Source organism: Ambystoma mexicanum, chromosome 11 (assembly GCF_040938575.1).
Source record: "Ambystoma mexicanum isolate Mex_15411 chromosome 11, UKY_AmexF1_1, whole genome shotgun sequence".
In the NCBI taxonomy this organism is placed as follows: Eukaryota; Metazoa; Chordata; class Amphibia; order Caudata; family Ambystomatidae; genus Ambystoma; species Ambystoma mexicanum.
Genome location: NC_090934.1, coordinates 1,343,796,357 through 1,343,821,379, shown reverse-complemented (window position 1 = coordinate 1,343,821,379; position 25,023 = coordinate 1,343,796,357). Strand labels below are relative to the sequence as shown.

The 25,023-nt window shown below is 45.8% G+C and overlaps 1 protein-coding gene across 1 annotated transcript in view; it reads left to right on the top strand.

Annotated features, from left to right (window-relative positions):
• The window catches only part of RSL24D1 (ribosomal L24 domain containing 1), a 59,646-nt gene extending 35,138 nt beyond the window's left edge, over window positions 1-24,508 (top strand). The window contains exons 3-6 of the mRNA XM_069624857.1: window positions 5,502-5,574; window positions 9,214-9,277; window positions 20,346-20,431; window positions 24,245-24,508. Of these exons, the coding sequence (XP_069480958.1) occupies window positions 5,502-5,574; window positions 9,214-9,277; window positions 20,346-20,431; window positions 24,245-24,312 (291 nt within the window). The 3' untranslated portion in view covers window positions 24,313-24,508. The remainder of the gene's footprint in view (window positions 1-5,501; window positions 5,575-9,213; window positions 9,278-20,345; window positions 20,432-24,244) is intronic.
• The last annotated feature ends 515 nt before the right edge of the window (window positions 24,509-25,023 follow it).

The following is a 25,023-nucleotide window of genomic DNA, read 5'->3' as shown; positions in this document are numbered from 1 at the left end:
ATGAGTGCCATTAAGGCAAACGGGCAAACTCGCCATGCGGCCTAGCTGCCAAGGGAGGCCAGGTGCACAGATGTAAAGCACACCTAAATTAGATTTTACCAGAAAGCACTTAAAATGCATTGGGTATATGGTTAAATGGTAGCTGGGGGGGAAAAAGAACTGCTTCTCCCTAGCTTCTAGAGCATGAATATTACTTGCATCTCCGATCTCGGCTGTATAAGGCACCAGCAGTCGCTTGGGTTTTGTAGATGTCCTTTGCAGACCCAAGAGCCTTGCCACCAAATCACACTACAAACTGATGCCTCTCCCCTCTTATCCAGTATCAAGGCGCTTTGAGTTAATTGTTCTCGTCCTCCAACGTTATGATTTATTCCGTACCCTCTGATAATCAAAATGTTAATCTGTAACCAAAGTAGTATAACGGACGTGGCATGACATGCATTTTGTTTTTAAATTCAATAATACATGGCGTATCCTAAGGCTTCCCCTTCCTCCGTGTACTCCATTTAGGACCATCGCTGGCTCACTGGGTATTAAAATCTCACAATTGGAAGATGTCTATGTATATTGGAGTTGCATAGATCTTCTGATGCAGCACTAATTATAGTGCCATAACTGCTGCTAACCCCTGTCTCTGGTACAGTTTGTCGACCTAAATGGTCGAGACCTCCCCAGTATAATTCTTTTTAAACCCAAAATGTCAAGACTCCATATGAACCATAGATACTTGTGCAGCTAGTTTGACTGAGGCCCATTTTAGGAGCGTTAACATCGATCGAAATTCACGTTTGTTGACCAGGAGCAAAGAGCAGCTCTGGGCATCTGCCATTGCTTGTTAGGCAGCAACTACCTCTGGGGATCCAGCAGCCAGTCCATAGCACGCAGCAAATGTAGCTTGTGTGCAAGATGCAAAATATTATTTTGTCCATTAAATATACACAATCCTTTAAATGTTCATTGGATATGTTCTTTATTCTCCTTTAAATATATTCCATAATTTACACACTATCACATTGCTATGTTTGAATGGCACCATGTGCCTGGGGAATCATAAGTAGCTCCTGGTAGCTGTTGGGTTCAAGCTAACCAGGCTCCCCTTGGCTATAGCCAGGAGCTAGATGGCTCCCAGCTACTGGCAAATTCAAACCCTGTTTAATCACCGACCTGTAGAGGGTAACAGGTTAATGAAAGGGTTCAAGAGACCAAGTCTTAAGTCATTCTGTATGAACTTTTGGAATCGAGTATGCTTGACCTTCTAATCCACCCAAGGTTCAACACCAGGTTATTAGCCAAATTAGTTGGATGGGTAGCTTTTATGCTCTCCATGTTTTTGTGTAGTATGAGAGAAGGGCAAATGGTCTTTGATTAATATGAAGAGCCCCAGACGCACAGCCTTGTCGCCCTCTGTACTCTACTGAATAACCAGCGAAGCAATGTAATTTCTGACCTTTTGTGATTGATCTACTGGTCCTTTAGTTCCAGATCTTCTCAGTTAAGTACTTGAACCTGTGGGTGATGAGTGCTGCATTAATTTGCCAATACCTCTTGGCTAACAAATTATGAGCTAGAACCTTTATTTATAATGTCATGGTTTCTCACCAGGCTCTTGTTAATCGACTTATTTACACCTGTAGAATAGGAAAAAACGCCCATTCTTCTGTTAGCCAACGTATGTCTTTAATAAGGAGTGAAATTCCTTTCCTATGGACTCTTGCTACTTTCAGTGCCTTGATCATGTGCATTGTTGAATAGTTTATACAATGTATGTTGCTGGATAAACCCGGCTCTTTTTCCAGCTTCGTCCCATTTTATGCTGCTGGGCCACCACCTTTTGGTTTATTTAAATATTTGTGATGCCGGGTTTGTTGCCTTGTTTAGCAGTGACAGATACATTTGTTGTTTTTAAAGTGCATTCCTTGAACATTTTGACTGGCTTCTCACCTGTGTGAAGTAGCATACTTTTGGAATTGCCAGTGGCATGGTCATTTAGTTTGACCACAGCTTCTTAATGTGTGTTGAGGTGGTCTGATTCCATTGAGCAATGTTGGCCACAACGTTCTGCACGGCCAATCATGTTCAATTAATGCACATAGTTTTTTGCAGAAAGGAGCCATCTTTAACTTCATATCACGCTTTTCGATGTGCGTATATAAATCTATCGCATACATACATGTGTAATATTCCGCTTCGGATCAAAACTCGCTCAATGTTTGTTCAATGTTTGCTTTCGACTAAGATCCTTCATAGCCTCAGAGAGACCACTTTCCATTGTGGTTATACCAGTGACTTATTAAATGGACCCTTTCATTGCAGCTCTTCTAGTGGGATGAGCAACAGCCCAGAATGATCAAATCCTATTATGTTCCAGTAAAAGCAAGGATGCAGAATTCTATTCTGTTAAAGGGCGCTATCTGCCGCGTCTGGGGAAATGCCATGGTGGGGCTGCAGCTCGACTGTGACCAAGAGTAAATAGCTTTGCGACAGCGGGCGCATGCAAGACAGGTTGAGTGGTATTGGTGATATTGGAAGGGGTGTCTGCCATGGTTGGGGAGGAATTGCACTTTTGCTGGTATCGACAGTGCTTCACCTTCTCCATATGGAGGGCTCAGGGCTTTCATTTTCTAGCAGATGTTTTCTCTGCAATCTCCAATTCTCCCCCTTTTTATCTTTCTTTGTGACTGCGATAAAAGACTCGAGCTTGACCTACTTGTTCAAGAATTAAGCAATATGACCCAAGCAGCGGGGCCATTACCGACTCGGGTAATGCCCCGGGGCCCATAGTTGGGCCCGAGCAAAGCGATGGCCTTAACAAAGGCCCCGGGGCATTACATGAGTCGGTAATGCCCCTGCCGCGAGGGTCATATTGCTATTAGTACCCCGGCTTGCATTATGTGCGTGACAAGGGCACTAAAAGCATTTTTTTTCTGTCCCGAAACGGTGCAGTGTTTCGGGACAGAAAAAAAAACGACCAAGAAAATGGCTGCCATGGAAAGGGAAAACTGAGTCCGTTTTCCCTTTCCATGGCGGCCATCGGGAGCGGACGCGCTGGGAACGCAAGTGTTCCCAGCGCGTCCGTTCCCGAAAGAAGAAAAAGAAGCAGAAGGTAAGTGGGGTTGGGAGGCGGTAAGGGAGGGGGAAGAAGAAAAAAACGTTCCTGCATCTGCTGGGGGTCGATGGACGCCTCCAGCCGTGTGGAGGCGCAGAGCGGGAATGGCCTGCTCCGAGTCTCCACACTGCTGGAGCCTGCTATCATTCCCCAGCGGGGACGCAGGAGCAAAAAGGTAAGTGGGGTAGGGAGGAGGGAGGGAAGGAAAAAAAAAGCTTAGCCGAGTCCCCGGCTGGGGTGTGGAGGCTCGGAGCAGGGATGGCCCCACTTCGAGCGTCCTCATTGGCTACTGGCCGAGAATCCAATCAGAATGCTTGTTGCATTCTGCTTGACTCTCGCTGGGTACTAATACTTGAAAAGCCACTGATTAAGGCCTCAGCTTCGCTGATGAATGCATTACCCTGATTTATCAGTGCTGCAATCGCGGCAGAAGTGGAGCCAGTGACAGACTGGTTGTTGCCTTTATTTTTGCCACAGTTACTAGCAGTTTTAGACTCGGATACACGAGGAAGACCCTCTATGAATCGGACCGGCTTCTGATTGCTTTTATAGAATCGGGCGAAGTTGCAGGTAGGAGGACTCTGCAGCGGCGTCAATGTGTCCACCAGTGGATCACACTGTGGCAAGCCTCTGGAGCTCGGAGCCTGGTCGTGCCTTGTATCCACTGCTGACAACTGTCTTGGCTCAACATTCGGCAGAGTTTTAGTGACGACAGAGTACATTTCGTGTGACGGCATGACACATTTCTCCAGTACTTAAAGACCCTTACAATTGTTCATGTATTTACGTGGGGAAGCACAGGAATGGCCCGATTGTATTCATATCCCCGCTCCTCGCCGAGATGCATGCACTGCACCGGATTGTCCCTGCGCCACGGGTTTGAAATGGGATTAAGAAAAGGAAACTGTTCATGCGGTTGTTTGGTTTAGTGGTATGGAGCAGGTGTTTGCTCCCACTACGTAAGCCCTCCCCCCGCTTCTTTGAAAAAGCTACACGATGAAACATGCACTTAATACTGCAACACTGTCAAATGGCATTAATGGAGCCGGCAAAATTGGCCTCGGGTGTACGATCCGACAATGATTACCTTTTGATGAGGATGCACCCGCTAAACAGTGTAGGCACTCCCAACTACTGGTTCATGAGCACCTTTGCAACTATTCTGTTTGAGCATTTGAATAGGTCTTATAATTATCTTATAGGTGCTGAACTTATCAAACGTGCACATTTTGCCACAATTGATTCACCTTCAGTTGTGATGCATACCTGCTGAATTGTGTAGTACTACTCCGTTGCGTTTTTGCAAGTAAAGATTACAGAGCAATTGTACGTCCACGTTTACTGACCTACTTATTGATACAGAGCACTTTGTATAGCACTCTATGCCCCTGCGCACCGAATGAAAGACCTGTAGCTAGGCCAGTGCAGCGATTGCACGGCATTCGGGTACAGCAAGTTTTGTAGGAATACAATTCATGATTGACGTTAATTAATAACATTGCACTTCCCGTGTTAACATCCACCTTATTTGAATTCTCCGGGGTTAAGTTGGGAGGAAATGAATGTACGTCGGGCCCTTGCTTATTGGGTTTTTGTCTTGTGCTATTTAGATCCATATTTGAGTTTTTAGAAGATCAATGGAGAGAAGTGCTCATATTAAATGGCTTTAGAGACCAAACTGGATATGAGGCTGACATTAAATCCGATTTACAGTCAAGATCAAAATGCTGCTGGACTTGCACACAGTAGCATGCTATTTGTTTTAGAGTAATCTTCGATACAAGTTGATGAACTACACTGTGCACCGCTCCCACATACCAGCAATACCACCATACAAGCAAGCCATAAATAAATACATTCCCATCCATTTCCCTGTACGTGCCCTTTTGGACACTGCTTCCGTAGGTAGAGGAGCATGCATCACAAACTGAACAATTTTGTGTCTTCATATTTCAAAAACTGCATTGATGACATAAGCTTCTCATTTTAACTGATCTATAGAAATAAGGGTAACTGTCATTTGATGGCACAACAGGCTTTATTTTATAGATGAACTGGCGTTGTGGGCAATAAATTCCACTGTACCTACCAGAATATTCCTCACATTCACTTCTGCTTATTCATAGTCCAAGAGCTCATGTACACATTCACAAAGGGCTACTGAACCGTGCCACAGGTATGCACCCTTTCAGCTAAATTAAGAATATTATATCTGCATTGTCGCTGATCGCATTTAAGGGTCTCTGGTGCCATTTCAACATTCAGTAACTTGAAACTTTCCTTGGGTTGCATTGTTTCTGTAATGCAGAATCTGCTTAACCATCTATTCAAATGCCATTCTAGGACCTCTGTGCGTTTTACAAGGACTTACATGTTTGTTTTCCCTTTTGCACAGGACAATTCCCTTGAGTTTGAAAAACGTAGAAATGAACCTGTAAAATACCAGAGAGAGTTGTGGAGCAAATCTGGTAAGTGATAATTGCTGGTGTGGTTTCAGCGTTAATTATTAGCTAAATAAAATATTGCATGCAGAGACTGTACATTTCACCGAGAAAGCATTAAGACTGTAGGCAAGCCAATTTGGCGGTCTTAATTCCTTTTCTGCTCTGATCCTTTTTATGGCTTCAACGCTTTGCGACATGGTTTCGGATGACTATACCAGGGGGTTCAGCCAAAGCAAATATATATTATCCATTATACTCTTTCCCTCTCCCGACCTATGAATTCACCCCCCCTTCCCCCAATAATGGTCTGTTCTCTCTCTCTTCCATTAGTGGTGGCACCCGGTGGGAGGTCCTCGTGGCTCCCTTACACTACTCCAAGACCATCTATGTCTTTCTAAATGGTACAGTCCTGGTCAAGGCCTCCCAACCCCAATCTCCTGCTTTTTGATGGGCGTCTCTCACATCTGATCAATTTCCTACCTTCTCCTGCCACTCCTTCCTTCACCTCCCTGACACCTCTTCCACCACCTTCCTCATCCGCCGCCTCTCTGGCACCCACCTCCTCCTCCTGGCCCCCATGCCACCTGTCTACTGCGTCTGCCCACTATCGGGCCCTTCTACCGCCTCCGCTGGGTGTGCCCTGCACCCCTCCCCGGAAGTCTTTCAAGTGTAGCAACCTGTTCCACTTAGCTACCCTCAACTCTTGCTCTGTTGTCAAACATTCTTCTGACATCTGCCACCTCCTGTAAGACCTTGACCTGGATGGCCTCGCTCTCACTGAGACATGGTTCACGGCCAGTTCTGTCGGGAGTTTTGACACGCTCCTCATTGAGGGCTAAAAGATCCTCTGATCTCAGAACTAACCGGCCCAGAGATGGAGTGGAACTGATCTTTCCTGTGGCCAGCATCTACAGGTCACCTGGCCAGTTCACCCTGTTTCTCTCAGAATGGGCTGATATCTCTTCTTTTCTCCTTGCCTCAACCTTTCAACTTCTCCACCGGGATACTTCTAATCCCTCCTCTGGTCTCTTCCGCAACCTATGCGACACTCCCACCCTTTCCATTCTACCCTCTGGCCCGACACACACTGCCAGTCACAACTTGGATGTTCTCAGCTCATTGGACATCACCCTCTCACCACTCCTCTCTTGGACTGACCACTGTCTGCTCACCTCTCACCTGAAACGTCTTGCCCCTTGAGCGAAGTCTACCCCAGCACTTCCACCTTCCTTCTCGGTCATTCAGCCCCTGTCATGTGAATCTGTCTGAAGCCTGCCTCCAAGTGCAACTCTTGGTACGACTCCGATCTTGCTGCCCTGAAAACGCAAGTGCAGAGTGACTGAGACGAAATAGAGGGCTGTGGGTGCATCCTCTGACAAACTGGCCTGCCGCCTGCACAAAGGCAATACAGACTGTCCTCTCCAAAAAGAGGGTCCATATCCAAGCCTGTGTCTTTGCGTCCTCTACAACACAGCAACATTCTTCAAAATCTGCAAGGAGCTGGCCAATCCTACTGGAGTCTCCACTGCCCTCCTTTCTTTGGCTGCCGCTCCTCTTCCTTTTTCCTCCTTCTCTCTGACACCTGACAATGTCTCTAGACCAGTCCAACCTATGAAGTGTTGTCCAAATAGGTGCTCCCCTGCTCCTCCAGAACCTTCAATGACCACATTGCCACCTTGGCTGATTTCTCAATCGCTCTTTCACCACTGGATCTTTTCCTTCTCCTCAAGCACTCCCTTGGTGCAACCCCTCCAAAAAAGAAAAAAAAAATGGTACTTTTTTTTTTTTATTTAAACAAAAAGCCTTGTGCTGACCCTAATGTCCGGCAAACTATCGCCCAATTTCTATCGCTCCTTTCCTGTGCAAACCCCTGGAAAGCTTGCCATCTCCGAGCTTACCTTCCACACTGAATCCATTGGCTGCCTCCATGACAATCAGTCTGGTTTCAGAGCAGCCAGAGGAATGGAAACTGCTCTCCTGAACACCCATGAAGATCTGCTCTCCAACCTAGACTCCAGCTCTCCCTCTGTCTTCAACCTCCTTGACCTTTTCTCTGCTTTCGACACGGTCAGTCACGCCACCCATATCAACCGACTCAGTGTGACCCTTGGCATCATGGATCAGGCCCTGGCTTGGCTGACCTTCCACCTGGACCGTCCCTCCCAGGTCTAACTTGGGTCCTTTCTCTCCACTACCCCCCTCTCTCTGCATGTGGTGTCCCCAGGGGTCTACCCTCTTACCCTGGCTCTTTAATGTCCATCTGCCCCCTTTGGCCCACCTGATTTATCCCCCCCCTCACCTCCCCACCCTCCACCTTCTCGTCTTAACTTTCAGTGATATGCAGATTACACTTGGCTCTCTTTCAGACTGCCCTCACCCTCCTCTCCTGCTCATTCCTGACTATCCGCTATTAGTGATTGGTGCGCCTCCAACAATCTTTGCCTTAATGCTAGTAAGACGAGATCCTTCTCATTGGGACCCCTGCTCCCGCTTTCCCTCACTCTGGCCACCCTCCTTGTGCCCTCTACCCTTGTCTTCCTGGGAGGCAAAAAGCATTGGTATTATTTAGCCACTCTCTCCTCACGGACCTTGCCAAAAAGGCCCACTTCCATCTGCGTCTTCTGAAAGGTATTCTACCTTTTCTCACTCCACCCCCCTCCCAAGAAGCTCACTGTCTCCAGAGCCCTGGTTCTCTCCAGACTGGGCTACTGCAACTGCCTGTTTCTTAATCTGCTTACCTCTATTCTTTGTCTCCCGCAACTAATCCAGAACAGGACTGCAAGACTTATCCTTGGCCTCAAGCTCAGGGACTGAATCTGTCCATTGGCTCCCAGTGGCTGCAAGATCCTCTGCGTCGTCCACAAGACTTTCTGGGGCCTGCACTACTTCAAACTCTCTTCTGAAATACCCTCCTACTAGAGCCCTTTGCTCGGCTTGCTCCAACTCTGAGGGTCAGCCACTCCTCCAGGCAGAGAGTGGGGTTGGGGGGGGTAGATCTGTTCCTCCCTCGCCCTCCTCTGCATGTGTCTCCCTCTGAAGCGGTGTCCCTGCCCCTCTCCGACTTGAGCCAGACCACCTAAAGTTCCAGAAACCGCTCAAGACCCTCCTTTTATCCTCTGCCTTCTCTCGCTTTCTCGCTCACCTGCCGTTCTGCTGCACCGACTGGTTGCATGGTTCCCTCAGTCTCACTGGGTACCAGGCTCTTCCACGACCAGTCTTCCTTTGCAGTGCCTACCTCGCACTTCGGGGCTGAGTCGCATTGCCCTGGCTGCACTTGCTCTGAGCCATGCTGCCATGATCGCACTTCTTGTTGTCGCACTAGTACGTTCCGAATGACACATGGCATAATGGGATTGTTTGTCTTGTCCTCCCTCCCTTGTCGCGTCTAGAAACATTTGCGTACAGGCGCATTATAAATGCCATATAATATCATAGTGGTGAATATCTTGGGAGGAATGCTTAGAGACAGTCATGCAGTGGACTTGCAGAATTGATTTACTTTGAGGGGAGGGGCATGTGGCTTTATTGCAAGTTTTGTACAGTTCTCTAACTTTAGCATGCACCTAGGATCTCTGCAATGCAATTGATAATACTTGTTCATTTAGACGGTTAACACTGGTTGGATGAATTGTACTTGAGTAACACTGCACCATCTTTCTCCAGTTGAGGCAATGAAGAGAGTTGAAGAGATTAAACAGAAACGCCAGGCCAGGTTTATCATGAACAGGTCAGTGTACAAGAATCTGTCTCTAAATGTGTTTAATTGCACCTTATCAGCTGACTGTTAATTTTGTTAAATGTAAACAGCCTGATTTGTGTGGGTCAATCAGCTGGCATTGATCATATGAAAATATTGGGTTTTCTTAGAGGGATGGGGGGGGGGGTCTGCATTATAAATGTGATGTGCATCTCTGGTAGCACTTGCTGCCCAGCTCCTTGTGGAACCTGTGACAACCCTACACCGCTGGCCAGTACACAGCTTGGCCACTAGCTTTACTTGCTATCCCCGTATAGGAGTTTTAATGAAGTCGGAACCAATTAGTTGCCTGTGTTCTGGAACAGAATTTATTACGTTTTCCTAATTGGGGAGAGCTATGTAGTTGTGCCAAGAATAGATTCTCCAGGTAGCGTAACATTTTACCACCTGTATAGAGATGCTACACTTTTCTTTTCCACCTGAACTGATACTTTTCTCACACACCTGCCATTTCTTAAATACATCTACATATAGACTGGACTATAGCCCCTATGGAAGGCGATGCTGAGCTGCACATCACTTCTACATAAGAAGGGCAGCACCAGCCAGGTTACCTCGGTTGCTTTTTTTTCTGCCAGTAAAGACTGGACCCGCTGCTGTTTTTTTTTTGTTGGATCACCCTCAAATATTTTCGATCACTAGTACTCTAGTACTAGTGCTTTTTAGGAAGGGTTTACACCTTTGCAAAGATTTCAGATGTTTAATCTGCACTGACTGGCGCCGGGCACTGAATCGCACTGCTGACTGCATGTTTTATAACCCGTTGGAATCTAGGGAAACTGGAGTGCATGGCCAAATGTTTTACAGCCCTCCACAAGGACAAGGTGTTCATTATTTCCTGTTTACCCAATCCTGTCCCAGGCTCTGGGCCATTGGCAGCAGGAGTTGCTCAGGACGAGGCGTAAGAGGAGAGTGTTTTCTCAGATGAACTATATCATATATAATTAGAGTGCATTAAAGCTGTTGGCTTTCACTCCCTCTGTTGGGAGACGGACATGGTCTTTTAGCCCCCAGCCTGAGCCTTTCAATGGTCTCCGTGAGGGCTGTGTCTTTGTGAGACACGGGTCCCCTAGTTGGTACCTCCTTTTATACAGTTGCATGCCAGATTTGCGGTGGACGATGCTCTCCCCTTTGGGCTTGTGTTTGAGCCATGAATTTGATAGATATGATTTGTTATCCAACTTGACTACGACCTTGAAGACTTGGTTGTTGGCTTACAGGAGGCCAGTGATCGGGCCACATTGCTACTGGTTTTAGTGCTGCCTCTGCTTACCTTGGTGGCAAGTGTGCACATGTGTATAGTTAATTTGAGCCAAGTCGCACATTCCACAACACACATGGCTCAAATGAGCTTTCTTGGTGTTGTGGAGAATAAATATATATATTTCTGAGGCTTGTGGAATCTGCTTAGATCACATGCTGTGCATAGGCCGACATCTAGTGGAAGCTGCGGAGTATTAGTTTGTTTTTCGAAATTCGAAAATGGGCGTCGACACAGGGCGTGCCAGTAATACTATCCCTAGTGTGACGTCCACTGTACCCAAGATCCCTCGCGCGTCTAGGATCCTCAGATTGTTTTTTTCTGCCATACTGGTCGGAAGCATCTTGCGGAGTCCCCTGGCCTTAGCCATACTTTTGCTAAAATTATAAAATAATAATCTATTGACATCCTTCCCCACCCCAGCGTCAAACTTCGACACTCGACGCCGGCTGGAGAAGAAATCGACCGTCGGCTGCTGCACGACGGATTTGGGCCTCGGAAGGCCGCTGGCCTCGGCCCTGCAAGTAGGGAGAGTGGGGGGTGGTACATACTCTACACTCTTGGTATATAGGTACACCTTATATATTTCCTACACTAACAGCCCGCTGCCTCAAGGTGTGTATGGAGGGTACCCCTTTTCAATTCTGCCTCAAGTGCAACCGCAAATACCCTTGGGTCGACAGGCACGCCACGTGCAATCTCTGCTTGCCGAGGGACCACCCCGAAGCGAACTGCAGAGCGTGTAGTAGGTTTAAACCTAAGACACTTAAGGACCATTCGACGAAGCGTTGGGCCCATCACGCCAGGCAGGCGGCCATGGCAGCGGAAGGCGCCTTCAGCGATGGCAGCGACGCCGTACTTTCGGACGGCGAGGGCATTACGGCGTCGAAAGACAGCCGAGCGCAGGTCCCCGACCTCGGAAGGTCGTCCGGCAGGGCGGCTATGGGTAAGACCCCCGGCGACGCAAGCGCTTCACATACTACACACTAAACACACTAAGTCCAACCGAGACTCGACGACGTCGAGTTCTCGGAAAGAGGCACAGACAGAACGGTCCGATTCGGTGTCCTCTGGGCGCTCTCGATCAAGAACGCCGCATGACTCAGGCAATCATCCACTCTTGCCAAGAGTGCCTCGCTCCCTAGGCTAACAGAAGTTCGATCGTCGGAAGACGAAGACGACTTCCACCCCCAGGGCGCTCCAGGAGGCGGAGCCCGCAATTAAAGCCAGCGAGGCCCCACGCTCGAAGGACAGGGACACTTCTCCCGATCCTCGACGCCAGGCGTCGAAAAACTCCGGAGCCACTAAGGGACAGGGAAAACATTTTTCTACGCATGGGGAGGGGGGGAAAACAGCAGAAGAAACTACCTGTACATTCTTCCACACCTGTGAGACACTCCAACCCCCCTAAACAGACCGACAAGTCCAGGTCTGCTTATAGGTCCACAACCAGCAAAGCTACTCAGGATAAATCCCATAGACTTGCTGAGAGTCATTCCCAGTTCCAAAAAATGGTCCAGTGAAGACATAGATAGGGTCATGTCAAGAATGTCTTCGTTGGCTGATTTTTATGATAAAAATCCAGAACATTTCCTCTCGTATGATCCACAAGGGACCACACCCTCAGGCTCTACTGATCCTATCCCCCCGAGTAAGAAGGCCCGGTTTGAAACCCCGATGAGGTCTGAACCCTTCGAGGTACAACCTTACGCAACACCATACTCTCAGTATCAAGGAGAGGCTTCCTTTTGTGGAGACCAAGATTTTAGTATGATAGAAGAGCAAACCGATACGGGCTACTATGGGGATGATGAGGACCAGGAAGAAGAAGAGGATGACCCGGAAACATACAGAGTAGACTCCCCGGTAGAGAACGAAGCCCCGGTTACCGACTCCCCGGTCGATAACCAGCCCCTCCTAAATGAGGTTCTCGCTCGCGCAGCAGAACATTTCCACATTGACACCCACGGTGTACTGGAGGAAAGGGACTTCGCAGAAGAGTTAGTGGGAGAAAGGAGGCCGGTTGCCCAGACCATCCCTATCCTTAAATCCATTCAGCGGAGGATAGATCCGTCCCTGGTGAACCCAAACCTCACCAGAGCAGTCAATCCCAGGGTTGAAAAACTTTTCAGGGCAGCTCAGTCTGACCCTCTCTATATAAGAGGACATCTGAAGCCAGACTCCCTAGTTGTTACCAACACTCGTAAGAGGGCTGGAACACCCTTGTCTTCGTCAGAAGCTCCTCCCGACAAGGAGAGCAGAAAACTATACGGTTTTGGCAGGAAGGTAGCCTGAACGTCCGCCTATCAAGCAAGGATTGCTAACTCCACCACCCTGTTGGCCAGCTACAACTGCCATCAGTGGGAAGAAGTCGCGGCTCTCATAGCCTCTGCTCCTGAACCGTTAAAGGGCCAATTAGCTCGGATTTCCGCAGAGGGTAGAGCCGTGTCTGGTTGCATTTTGAAAGCAACCTTCGACGCCGCGGACAACGCAGGCAGATTGATAGCAGAAGGTACTGTTATCAAGAGACATGCGTGGTTACGGCAGTCTGGTTTTAAGACAGAAACTCGGGCATCATTGTTAGACAAACCGGTGGAAGCCGATCTGTTGTTTGGGAAGGCGGTCGAAGACTCACTGAAAAATGCCAAGGACGAATACGAAACTCTCAAATCCCTTGGCCAGTTAACCAATAAACCCCCTAACCAGAGAGGGAATAGTAATTTTCGTCGCCCACGCGGCCAAAATTCCCAGAGAGGATCTAACTATTCCCAGGGGCAGGGTACACAGTGGAACAACAACCAACAGTCTACCCAGGGTTACGGCAGAGGTAATAGGAGAGGTTGTGGTAAAGGTAGAGGCAGCCCCAGCAAGGGAGGCGGCACGCCTCCACCAAAGCAGTGACGCTCAGTTCAGGGTCCCTTCTCACGCAACCCCAGTAGGGGGGACGCATTTCAAACTTCACCCAGGCTTGGGAAGGGATCACATCAGACAGATGGGTGCTGTCAACAGTATCCACAGGGTACTGTATAGATCTACTGCAGCGTCCCCGAAACCATCCTCCACGACAAAGAGTACACTCCTTAGAACATCAGAAGATTCTCCTGGAGGAGATCACCATTCTTCTACAAAAGGACGCGATAGAACTCGTCCCGGGACACCAGGTAAACCAGGGTATTTATTCAACTTAGTTCCTTGTGCCAAAGAAAGACTTGACAATGCGCCCAGTATTGGAGTTACGGCCTGCCAACAAGTATGTCAAACCCCAAAAATTTCGTATGACCACGCTACAAGAGGTAATCCCCCTCCTAAAAAAGGGTATTACATGGCAACCTTGGATATGAAAGATGCTTATTTTCATATTTCCATGTTCCCAGCGCACAGAAAGTACTTGCACTTCAAGGTGGACAGTCGCCACTACCAATTCAAGGTACTGCCCTTCGGGATAGCTTCAGCACCAAGGGTATTCACCAAGGTACTGGCGGTGGCGGCTGCACACCTACGCAGGGAGGCAATCCCAGTGTACCCTTATCTGGACGACTGGCTCATAACGGGGGAAACCCCAGGAATTTGCAGGACAAACATTCAAAGGACTATCGACCTCCTCCACGAGTTAGGCTTCTCAATCAACGAGAAGAAGTCAAGCCTGGTGCCAAGCACCTCAAAACAATTCCTAGGAGCAATCCTGGATACCCAGGAGGGGTTGACCTTTCCTTCAGAAGAAAGAATTCGGAATATACTACTGCAAATTCCACATTATCAGTCCGGTCAACAAATAACGGTACGCAAAGCAATGCGTTTACTGGGCATGATGGCGTCATGCATTTGCCTGGTCTCCCACGCGCGTCTGCGTCCCATGCAGGAATGGTTGGCGAAACAGTGGTCCCAGGCAAGTGGTCAGTGGGACGATCTAGTGGTTGTTTCGCCAACACTAGTACAAAGCCTCCACTGGTGGACAAGAGAGAATCTCGCAAAGGGGAAACCCTTTTACGATCCTGAAGTACAGGCAGTAGTCACTACAGATGCATGTCTGACGGGGTGGGGAGCTCACCATCTCCACCACACAGCTCAGGGTCTCTGGTCTCACTCAGTGGCCAAGAACCACATCAACCTGCTAGAGCTTCTGGCAGTATTCAGAGCGCTTCAGGCGTTCGAGCCCCATCTACTAAACCTGTCAGTGCAAATCCGGACGGACAGCACTACAGCCATGTTCTACCTGAACAAGCAAGGAGGGACTCGCTCGCCAAATCTGTCCAAGCTTGCCCAGAAAATCTGGATATGGGCACTCAGACGGAACATCTTCCTGTCATCGCAACATGTTCCAGGGGAGCTCAATTCCCTAGCGGATGCTCTGAGCAGAGACTCCCTCCCAGAGGAACACGAATGGGTTCTTCACAGAGAGGTCGTAGAAGATCTCTTCTCTCAGTGGGGTTTCCTCACTATAGACTTATTCGCCACAAGCGAAAACAGACAATGCCCAGGATTTGCATCCAGGTTCCCCCAACCAGACTCCCAGGGGAACGCCCTGTGGATGAACTGGTCAGGGATGTTTGCGTACGCTTTTCCACCAACTCCTCTTATCAGGAAAGTGGTGAACAAGATGAACAAGGAATCGATGACGCTCGTCCTAGTTGCTCCCTTGGGGGCAAGACAACCGTGGTTCCCACACCTACGCAGGATGGCGGTGTGCGAGCCCATCAAATTTCCAGCCTGGTACAACCTACTGTCCCAGCACCAAGGTCAAACAGTGCACCAGCAACCCAACTCAATGAACCTGGCAGCATGGCTCCTGAGGTCATAGAGTTTGGACATTTCAATTTGCCACAGAGGTGTATGGACATCCTAAAGGAATCTTGGAAACCAAACACAAGGCACTGTTACTTTGACAAGTGGAAGTGGTTCGTTATCTGGTGCCAGAGTAGACCAATCAACCCGGTTGATTGCACTCCTTCCACTATTGTTACATACATGCTCCACCTGCTTGATGCAGGATTGGTTTTTAACTCACTGAAAGTACACCTGGCAGCCCTCTCGGCTTACACCACTTCCCATAGCAAGGTGTCGTGGTGGAAAGTACCAGTAGTTAAAGCCTTCATGGAAGGAGTAAAGAGACTTCACCCTCCTATTTCAAACCCACCACCAGGGTGGGACCTTAATGTGGTGCTAGCCAAGCTCATGGGCCCCCCTTTCAAACCCATGCATAAAAGCAGTCTCAAACACCTGACTTATAAAACAGCCTTCTTAGTAGCTATTACTTCTATAAGAAGGGTCAGTGAAATTCAGGCTCTCAGTGCAGGATCCCTTCTTTACTATCCATAAAGACAAACTGGTTTTACGCACACACCCTAGGTTCTCACCTAAATTTATATCAAAATTCTATGTAAACCAGTCCATCGAGCTTCCGGCTTTCTTCCAGAATCCGCAAAGCTCGGCTGAGGTGAAACTACACACACTAGATGTGCGTAGGGCGGTCCTCTACTATGTAAATAAAACAAGACCACTAAGGAAAACAGATCAACTGTTTGTCTCCGTAGCTACAGGCAGAGAGGGGGATCGCGTCTCTAAAGGTGCCATCTCGAAGTGGATTATTAACTATATCCAGCTGTGTTACTCACTCTCTGAAAAGACTGCCTTTTACGCCAAGGGCCCACTCTACTAGAGGCATTGGGGCCACTCTGGCTTTCATTGCAAATGTTCCCCTTGACACCATTTGCAAAGCAGCTACTTGGAGCTCTATTCACACTTTTACTCAGCATTACTGCATTGACACCCATTCCAAGGCAGATGCACAAGTGGGACAAGCGGTTCTAAGACACTTATTTGCTCATGACCCTTCTCACATCCCACCTCCTTCTTCTGGTACTGCTTGCTAATCTATGCACAGCATGTGATCTAAGCAGATTCCACAAGCCTCAGAAGGGATACATTACTCACCATAATCGTATTTCTGATGCTTGTATAAGCTTAGATTCACATGCGACCCACCCTTCCTCCCCTCCGAGAGAAGGCGCATGATTGCTTGTAGTCTTACCTTTCTGTCTATCTGCTTGGATTATCTGTACTCGCGCTACTCCTCATGCTACCTCATGTCAGAAAATATACAATCTGAGGATCCTAGACGCGTGAGGGATCTTGGGTACAGTGGACGTCACACTAGGGATAGTATTACTGGCACGCCCTGTGTCGACGCCCATTTTCGAATTTCGAAAAACAAACTGTAATACTCCGCAGCTTCCACTAGATGTCGGCCTATGCACACAGCATGTGAATCTAAGCAGATACAAGCATCAGAAATACGATTACGGTGAGTAATATCATATATATATTTTCCATTCTCGTTGCCCTCTAGTGAAGCCTTTAATGAATTGCTCTTTGGCCATCTCTGAAGATTGTTCTAGTCAAATATTGCCCTGCTCCATGCATAGTCTTCCCTACATTCAGGGCTCCAGTACGAGTGCCCTCAATGCAGTGTTGCATACCAATTTGGTCTGCAGTTATGTAGGTTTGCGGTTTGCTAATCAAATTGACACTTGTGTAGCACTGCTAGCTATTTAAATTACCATTAAAGCACAGCTCACCCGACATTCCTTTCTTGCCCTCGGTGCCCCTCCACCCTCTTATCTGTTCACTGCAAGTGTAAAGAGGCTAATGGAAGATGGTGGTGGTGATTTCTGCTGCACTAAGTCCGGTTTGGGAGTGCTAGGCAAGAAACATTACCTCTTTTTCAAATAATTGCAAACCAGAAGTAATCTGGATTATACTTTTTATTGAGCTAACTATATCCTGTCGGCAAAGACCACTGTGTGAATATACAGTCCTGCCATTCTCTTCCTAAAAATTGAAGTTGTTAAATGCATAATTACAGTATTGCGGTACTGCATTGTCTACATGTTTTTCAGTAGTTTAATTGAATCTAAATCGCAGTGTCAACTATATTTCATTTTGTTGGGGAAAAGTGCATCAAATTGACAAGTGAACATTTTTGAAAACCTGTGTGATCACATGGCAAAATGCGTTAAGACGGTTAGTGGCCCTGCTCTCCCCCTGAATGTGATAACACTAGATTGTAAACCGTTGATATCAATGGCAGGCAACGGACATCTTGTCCATCTGAAGTTGACAATTACCCTCCCTGTCGCAAAACCATACTACGTCTCGGGTTATGACTTTCCTTTAACATTAACTTTTTGGTTTTATGAAACATTTGAACTTCTTCTTGCAGAGGAAATGATGGTCTAAGCGTATAATTTGAAGGACACTGTCCTGTGCAACACACTGCACCTAGCCACACACAGCCTTGTATTGAAAAATGTTTATAGAGCCTTTTTATCAAATTATTTTTGTCCATTCATGCAGCTAACCTTTCATCGAACCAATATATTATTTCAGAGGTACATATAAGTGCTGTGTTCTTGGTCATGTTATGACTATAACTAAGATCTGGTGAGATTTAAAGTATTAGTTCAAAATTGCTAATAAAATAAGTTTGTTTGCGAATCAAGAACATTTTAAGTAGCAAATTCTGCTAATCAATTTAAAAAAAAAAACGAATTTATGACTTGCTTGGCACCTTCAGCAGGAAGGTTGTTTCTCTAGTAGCTTCACCTTGTAGAAAGTCCATAGCTGCTGTACCTTTGCCGGCAATAGCCACACTTTGTGGCAGGTGGCTATTGATACTGGTACTCTGAAGTCTAGAGAAATTGAAGCTCCTTTTCCGTAAATTGAAAAGAAACTTAGAAAGAGAACGATCTCCAAAAGATTCTTGGAACTGGTTCCATTGCATAATATTCTAAACATGTAGATGCCTCAAAGACTCTGAAGGTGTGCATAACGTGGCGAGAATTGGCGCTACCTGTCCAGTCTCACAGTATCCCGTTGACACACTTCTTCTGGCTATCCAGGAGACTAGGTGCCTAGTTCTTGGAGGACGAGGGGGCAGGGCTATACACGTCACAAATCTAGTCTCCATTTTATATTTTGTCCCAATACAGTGCAGTAATCGCCACACAGATCCTGTTATCACCTTTTCCGAATTTCCCCCTCATATTTGTTCCCTCAAGGTGGCCTTTGTGCAACCACGTATAAAGCTTAATCTCCTTAGCATGCTGTCTCAACCTGGTCATCTGGCATGCAATATGGTTAATTTTTCCTTGCTCATCACTTGTAACTTTAACATCTACTTTGCTGCTAAAACAGTCACAAAGTCATATGTGCTCTCTCGCTATGGCTGTATATATATACACACACACACACACACACATGCATGCAGATTTCTTCACTGCTGCGCCAGCATCCAGAGGTAGTTTTGCTTGATGCGAATGCCTATATCAAGCACAGAAACAGTAACTAGTCTGTAAGGGCCAAAATGTATTACTTGTGCACACAACACGCCATTTGATTCATTTAAGCTGGTGTGCACTCTAGTCTGATTTGCATCTGGTTTGTCCCCCTTATGTAATGGCACCGAGTTAAGGGGTGGAATGTTAGCCGCATACATTCCCAATGATTATAAAATGTCTTCATCCATTGCTTCCTTGTTTTCTCCTACCATTTCTCATATCACATGGCACACGCCTTCTTTCCTAAAATTAATGTCTAATTTCTGGTATTGATCTATTGCAGTCTTTTGTGGGACCATTTATCAATTTTAGGGAAACTTCAGTTAATTTTAATGATTGCAAGTGGGCCACCTATATAATAGTGATTTGTAGGCATATTGACATCTGGAATGCTGTTCAGCAACCCTGGCAGACTCCTTTGATCGAAGGCTTGTGGGTTGAATTTCGTACATTAGGATATACAGTTCAGGGCCAGGCACGTTTATCACTTAGATGAGCGCAAGGCTGACCTAGCATAATGTTAGTAACATGCTTACACAATGTAACATGTGTATTGGGCATCTCCATGCCCATAGCAATTTAACAAACCTATTGAGAGCGGTTGGAAATACTGTTCTCCAGCTGTTTTCATGAAGTGCTGCTAGCATCAACCTTGCACTTGGAGTGTTCTGTGGAGAAACCACTGAGTGAGGCGGATCTTGGGGAAAGTAGGCAGTTGAGGAGGTGGATCAATGGTTGAGTTACCGAAGCAAGAAGTGCCCATAGCCACAAACTTTAACCAGCTTTAAGCTTTGCTAAGCCACATAGAGACATCCGCATTAAGGTCTGGCATGACGACTTTGCATGAGGGAAAAGATGAGCGTCTTTTTGGCCTAAGGTTTCTCATCCGGTAACTGTAAGGTGGTCCTATGGGCTGGTGTTGGTTTGGGGATTGAAACAGGTGACTTTCTGGTGCAAGAACGTCTGTTTTCCAGAATTGGAGGTAGCCATCAACTGGACGTTCATAACTTTGCCCCTGTCTGAGATCATCCTGGTTTCGTTTCTGGTATTGTTTGTTTTTAGGTACCTTCGCAACAGTGGGGAAGGGAAGGGAAGGGAAAGGAAAGGTGGGGAATGTCTTTGGTGGGGGTACGGATGAGGGGGGGGATAGAACTAATAAAGGATGCCCTTGCACCACAGTATTTGGTGCCATCGTCTATAGGGAGAAATTCGGCTTTAACGAAGCATGCTTCAGCAAACCTGTTCTTATAGTTGAGAGAATGAAGGGTTCAGGGACTTTTATTTTTCTCATCAAATGATTTGTCAGTTGCCATAAACCCAGGGAATTCTAAGATGGTTTCCGTCTTGCCAAGATTTATTACATGTCGCGAGCTTGCAACAGGCGCGAAGCAAACTACCTTCTAATTCAATGCATTTTCAATTCTTTATGGTTTCTTTACAGACTAAGGAAGGGCAAGGAGTTGGAAAAGGCACAGGACATCAAAGAGGTCAAACAAAACATCCATCTTGTCCGTGCACCTCATGCAGGTACGAATTTGTCTGCTATCCACATGTATTTCTACAGTGTGATGATGGTCATTAGGGGCAATATCTTTGCTTCCCATCGACATGTTTTTTTCGAATTTGTGATTCCCTGGGTGTTTTTTTTTTTTTTTAAACCAAAAAATGTTCCTCTTACCTTTCAGGGGGGAGACACTTCATGCCCCCTTATTTTTTCATCTTTACCTTTCCCACTTACTCCAGCTGCCTTTTTTTTTCTACTCCATTTTATTCGTTTTTCGGTGGGTTTTATCCATTTTTTTTTTCTTCCTTCAGTAAGTTTCTGTCATGTTAAAAAGAAATGAGTGGTAGCAGAGATCCATTACAGTAACTCAGCTTGGAATATTCTGCCCATAAACTTGCAGAGCACCCTGGATTGCTCTCGCGATAGCTTTAAAAAAAAAGTGTCTAGTCTGATTAATTAGTTTTTGAAAGTCGGATGTTTTGATATGTGGTATGAATTACCGACCCAAAGTATAACTCTTACTGACATTACATACACATTGCACGTCGGTTATCACTAGCAGTTAATGTTCACTGTTAAGTTCTGTGTGTGGTATTCCGTTGGGTTTGGCACCATAGTTGGTGCAAGTTGGGTGGGCATGTGCTCAGGATAGAAGTATTTGCCTTAGAGCTTGCCTTTTTACTGCTCCATGGTGCAGTGCATGTTTAAGCAGGTGGTGCTCGACCATAGTGTTTGACAATGCCTGAAAGGGAGAACGACTGCCAGCACCTACATTGGTGTCGGAAGGCGATCACAAGTGTTTAATGAGTACTGTTGTGTTGACGTTTTCTGTACCAACTTGTTTTTGTACCTTTGTGCTGGATATTTTTTCAAAAAGGTTATATTAATGCCATTTAGCCAAGGTTCCTTGTTTATCTCCGCAACTTAATTAGTTTGTGAATGCCAAATCTTGGTGGGTTTTCATTGCATTTTTAGTGCACGTCTTTAAATTATGGCAGGATCATTGGGTATGGTGCTGGAAGGTTGGCTCTGGGCAAAACACCCCTTGGAAACAGGACAAACCCATGCAATATATTCTCCGTCCCCGGTCAAGCGATGGGCAGTCTGGTGTGAAGCGATATGTAATGACCAACAATTTGACTCAAGAGAAACATTTCAAAACCATATTTGATCCTTTTCTGAGCCCCCGCTAGAAATCGACCAGTGGTCGACTGACCCTCCTTTCTCAGATGGCATAATACATTTTTTCAGATTTGCTTTTATGATTTTTTGAAAAATCTGAGATTACTTTTTTCTGGCTTCGCCACAGAGTTGGTTACTGGGCAACATGGATGTTTATATCCTGTACTGCCGGATTATAGTAAAGGAGATTTTTCAGAAACCCCCCAGGAAGGTATTTCTGAGGACCAAACCTTTGGAGTAAAAACAGTGTTCATCAAGTTGATACCCGCTGTCCCCCTTCATAGAGTTGACATCAAAGAAGTCTGGTTTCATCTGTACATATAATAAAATGCACCACACCAAATATAGTGTAAAAATATGTATAGTTTTTTTGTGTAAAACCGTCAAATTACTTCTTTATAACCAATATAGGAACAATAATAATGGGTTCCAGAAGCAAACCAGGGGAGAGATGATTACAGTGGGAGCCCAATGCCACACTTTACTTTGGTGATTTACAGTAGAGTGGGGTGCAAACCACCCAGAATATGGGGACATCTGAATGGGCATGGGTAGTTTTTCCTTGTGATAGTCTATCTCACTGTAGTCGGGGTCTTTAGGCTTGAGTGAGTTGATCTATCAACGCAGCCTGAACCCAAATGAGGTGACCCTGACAAAGGCAGGTGGACAGATGGCCAAAACGCAAATAAATATATTAACGGCAGCATAGGGAGCGCACTGCAGGTCCCGGCAGGGGTCACGGGTCTGTCCAGAAGAGTCGAGCCAGCAAGAAAACACTTCCATGAAGATGACCATGGTTGACGGTAACCCAAGACGTTCCATGAGCTGAAGTGGAGCAGTCGGCAGCCATTCTGATTTCCAGATTAGGACAAAGCGGAGCCCCTGTATCTTTATGCACCTGAACTCGCTGCTTCGAGAAGCAATGCTTTTATTTTATTTGGCATTTGTAAGGTGCTTAGACATCCTACTAGTCCTTGTGAGCATTCTGAGTGGGGAGAAAGAGATGTATATCGGTGTCTGTGGGTTTTAGCAAAGGAGGGAGGGAGGGGGGGGGGGGTAGGTGAAAATTAAAGTCGAGATCTGGCTCAAGACGAAGAGTAAGGGGGAGGCAGTTCCATAGGTGGGAGCCAGCCGAGGCAAGAGACCGTCCACCAGCTCACTGTTTAGTGAACCGATTGACATGAAGAGAGCTGGTGCCAGAGGAACGTAAAGATCTGGAGGGAGTGTATTTGAGAGCCGGTTGTAGATGGCATGGATGGAAAGAGGAGTAGAAGTTGGTTGAGGTGCACATTTTTAAGTGCCTTATGGTTTCAGGTGGGGTTTTGCATAGGATGTCTTTCTTTTCCCTTAGAGTAGGGATAAAAAGGATCAAGTTTCCCCATATTATAACCGTTTGAGTAACTAACACTATGAAAACATGAGGAGAATCTACAGGACTCAATAAGAACGTGTTTTGAGAGTCGGACCCTGAGCACCCCCCCCTCAGCCATCTACTGCCAGTCAGCTGTGAGGTCTTTGTTCTCCAGTAGATGGATTTATAAATTTTAATCATGTCCCTTGGACCGCTTTCAACTTAAAGTAGGAGTGATGGGGTTTGCTCTAAATCCCCATCTTAGCGTGAAACTAAATGGATCATGGTATAGTGTGTGTGTGTGTGTGTGTGTGTGTGTATATATATATATATATATATATATATATATATATATATATATATATATATATATATATATATATATTCTCTCTATCGGAAGACACGTGCACCAATAACAATTTTGTTTTGTGGTGACGGATCTCCGTGTGTGAACACAAAGTTTAAGGGGAGGAATGTCCTAGCAGTTGCACAACTAGTGGATGAATCTGGCAAAGAGATGAGGATTCCATCTGCATGAGTGGGGAGGGGCTTGCGCAGGGCAGGAACTCGGCAACCAAGGGTGCATTTTCACAAGGGGATGGTGGTGCAGCTGCGATTTCTCCAGCAGGGGAAGCTGGAAAGAGCTCCACGTTCTTCTGTTGAAGGGAACTTGCCAGAAGTCTGTCAACAGCAGTACAATGCGACCAAATTAACTAGACCTGAAGCTGGCCAATGTCCTGAAGCAAAACTGAACATTTAACAAATCCTTATTGGACAGCTGTCTTGTAATTGGACTCGGCTGTACATTGTACACACATTGTAGCTTAATTATAGTACATATCTAGTTTAAGGCAAAATTGAAATTTTTGTGAAGCACACGTGTCAATAATATGTGCTTGTCCTCCATAAGGTAATGGCAATTGCCTTTTTTTGTTTTAACTGCTCCCGGTACTCCACTTTCTTTGCATCTGTCTTTCTGCAACTAGTGCTATGCTTTGCAATTACATTGGAAAGTTTCCTAACCAGATAAATATTCAGAAGTATGATCAACTTTTGCCTTGGACATTAAACCAAATAGAAATGTGTGGAATTTACAAAAAAAAAATGGATGTTACTACTAGATGATGGAGAAGCACGTCACTAATTGATTCTGACTCTTTATTGGAGAAATGCATTGTTGAATTTATCTTGAGTCTACCTCAAACGAAGAACAGCCGACATCTAATGTATGCCAACATGATTGTGACATTTAGTTTTTCCTTCATTTGTTCCACTATTTAATTTATTCACATTTGTTTTGCAGGCAAAGCAAAACGTCTGGAGGACAAAATGGTGCAGAAGCTGCAGGAAGATGTGGACATGAACTATTGAGCAGTTTTGTGTTCGCTTTTGTACTTGGCAAGCATGTCCTATCCCACTGTTGTGCAAAACTCGATATGTTGTCTTGGGGGTTTCCTTGCTTATTTGGTCCAGTAAATCGGATAATTTGAAAGCAAATTATTTTACTGTTCTCCATTTTTGTTTTTCCTAAGAGTGTTTGGTAAGAATAAAAATGTTCAAAAACTGAGACTTTGTTCTTATTGTCTTGACTAACTCTACAGTAACGTGAGACTTGGAAGTTCCGTATTTGTTAATTTTTGCAGAACACAAATTAAGCACTTAAAATGTTTATTTTTTATACTCGTGTACAACTATCCTATGTCTGGTCATAAAAACAAATGGATACCCTGGCAGGAAATAGTTTCCTAATCCGAAATAAATTCAAGTAACTCTTAAAATGTGGTGGTCTGGGCAAACTGACTCTCAATTGTTTTTAGGTCCGGAATCAGTTTTTCTTTTTTGTCACCAGTTTGCAGGTTTTTTATTTTCCAAAAGTATTAAATCTTAACAAATGGACAAATATACATGATATATTAATATCTAAAGAAATATTGCATACATACAGTTAAATGTAAAGCATAGAAACATAAACATGGTTGGTTCATATCATAAATGAAAAGATGGCATTAGTCAAGGGAAAAACGTCTAGGCTTAATGTGCAATACCATCTTAGCCCTTGCTAGCTAACTAGTCTGAAAGCTG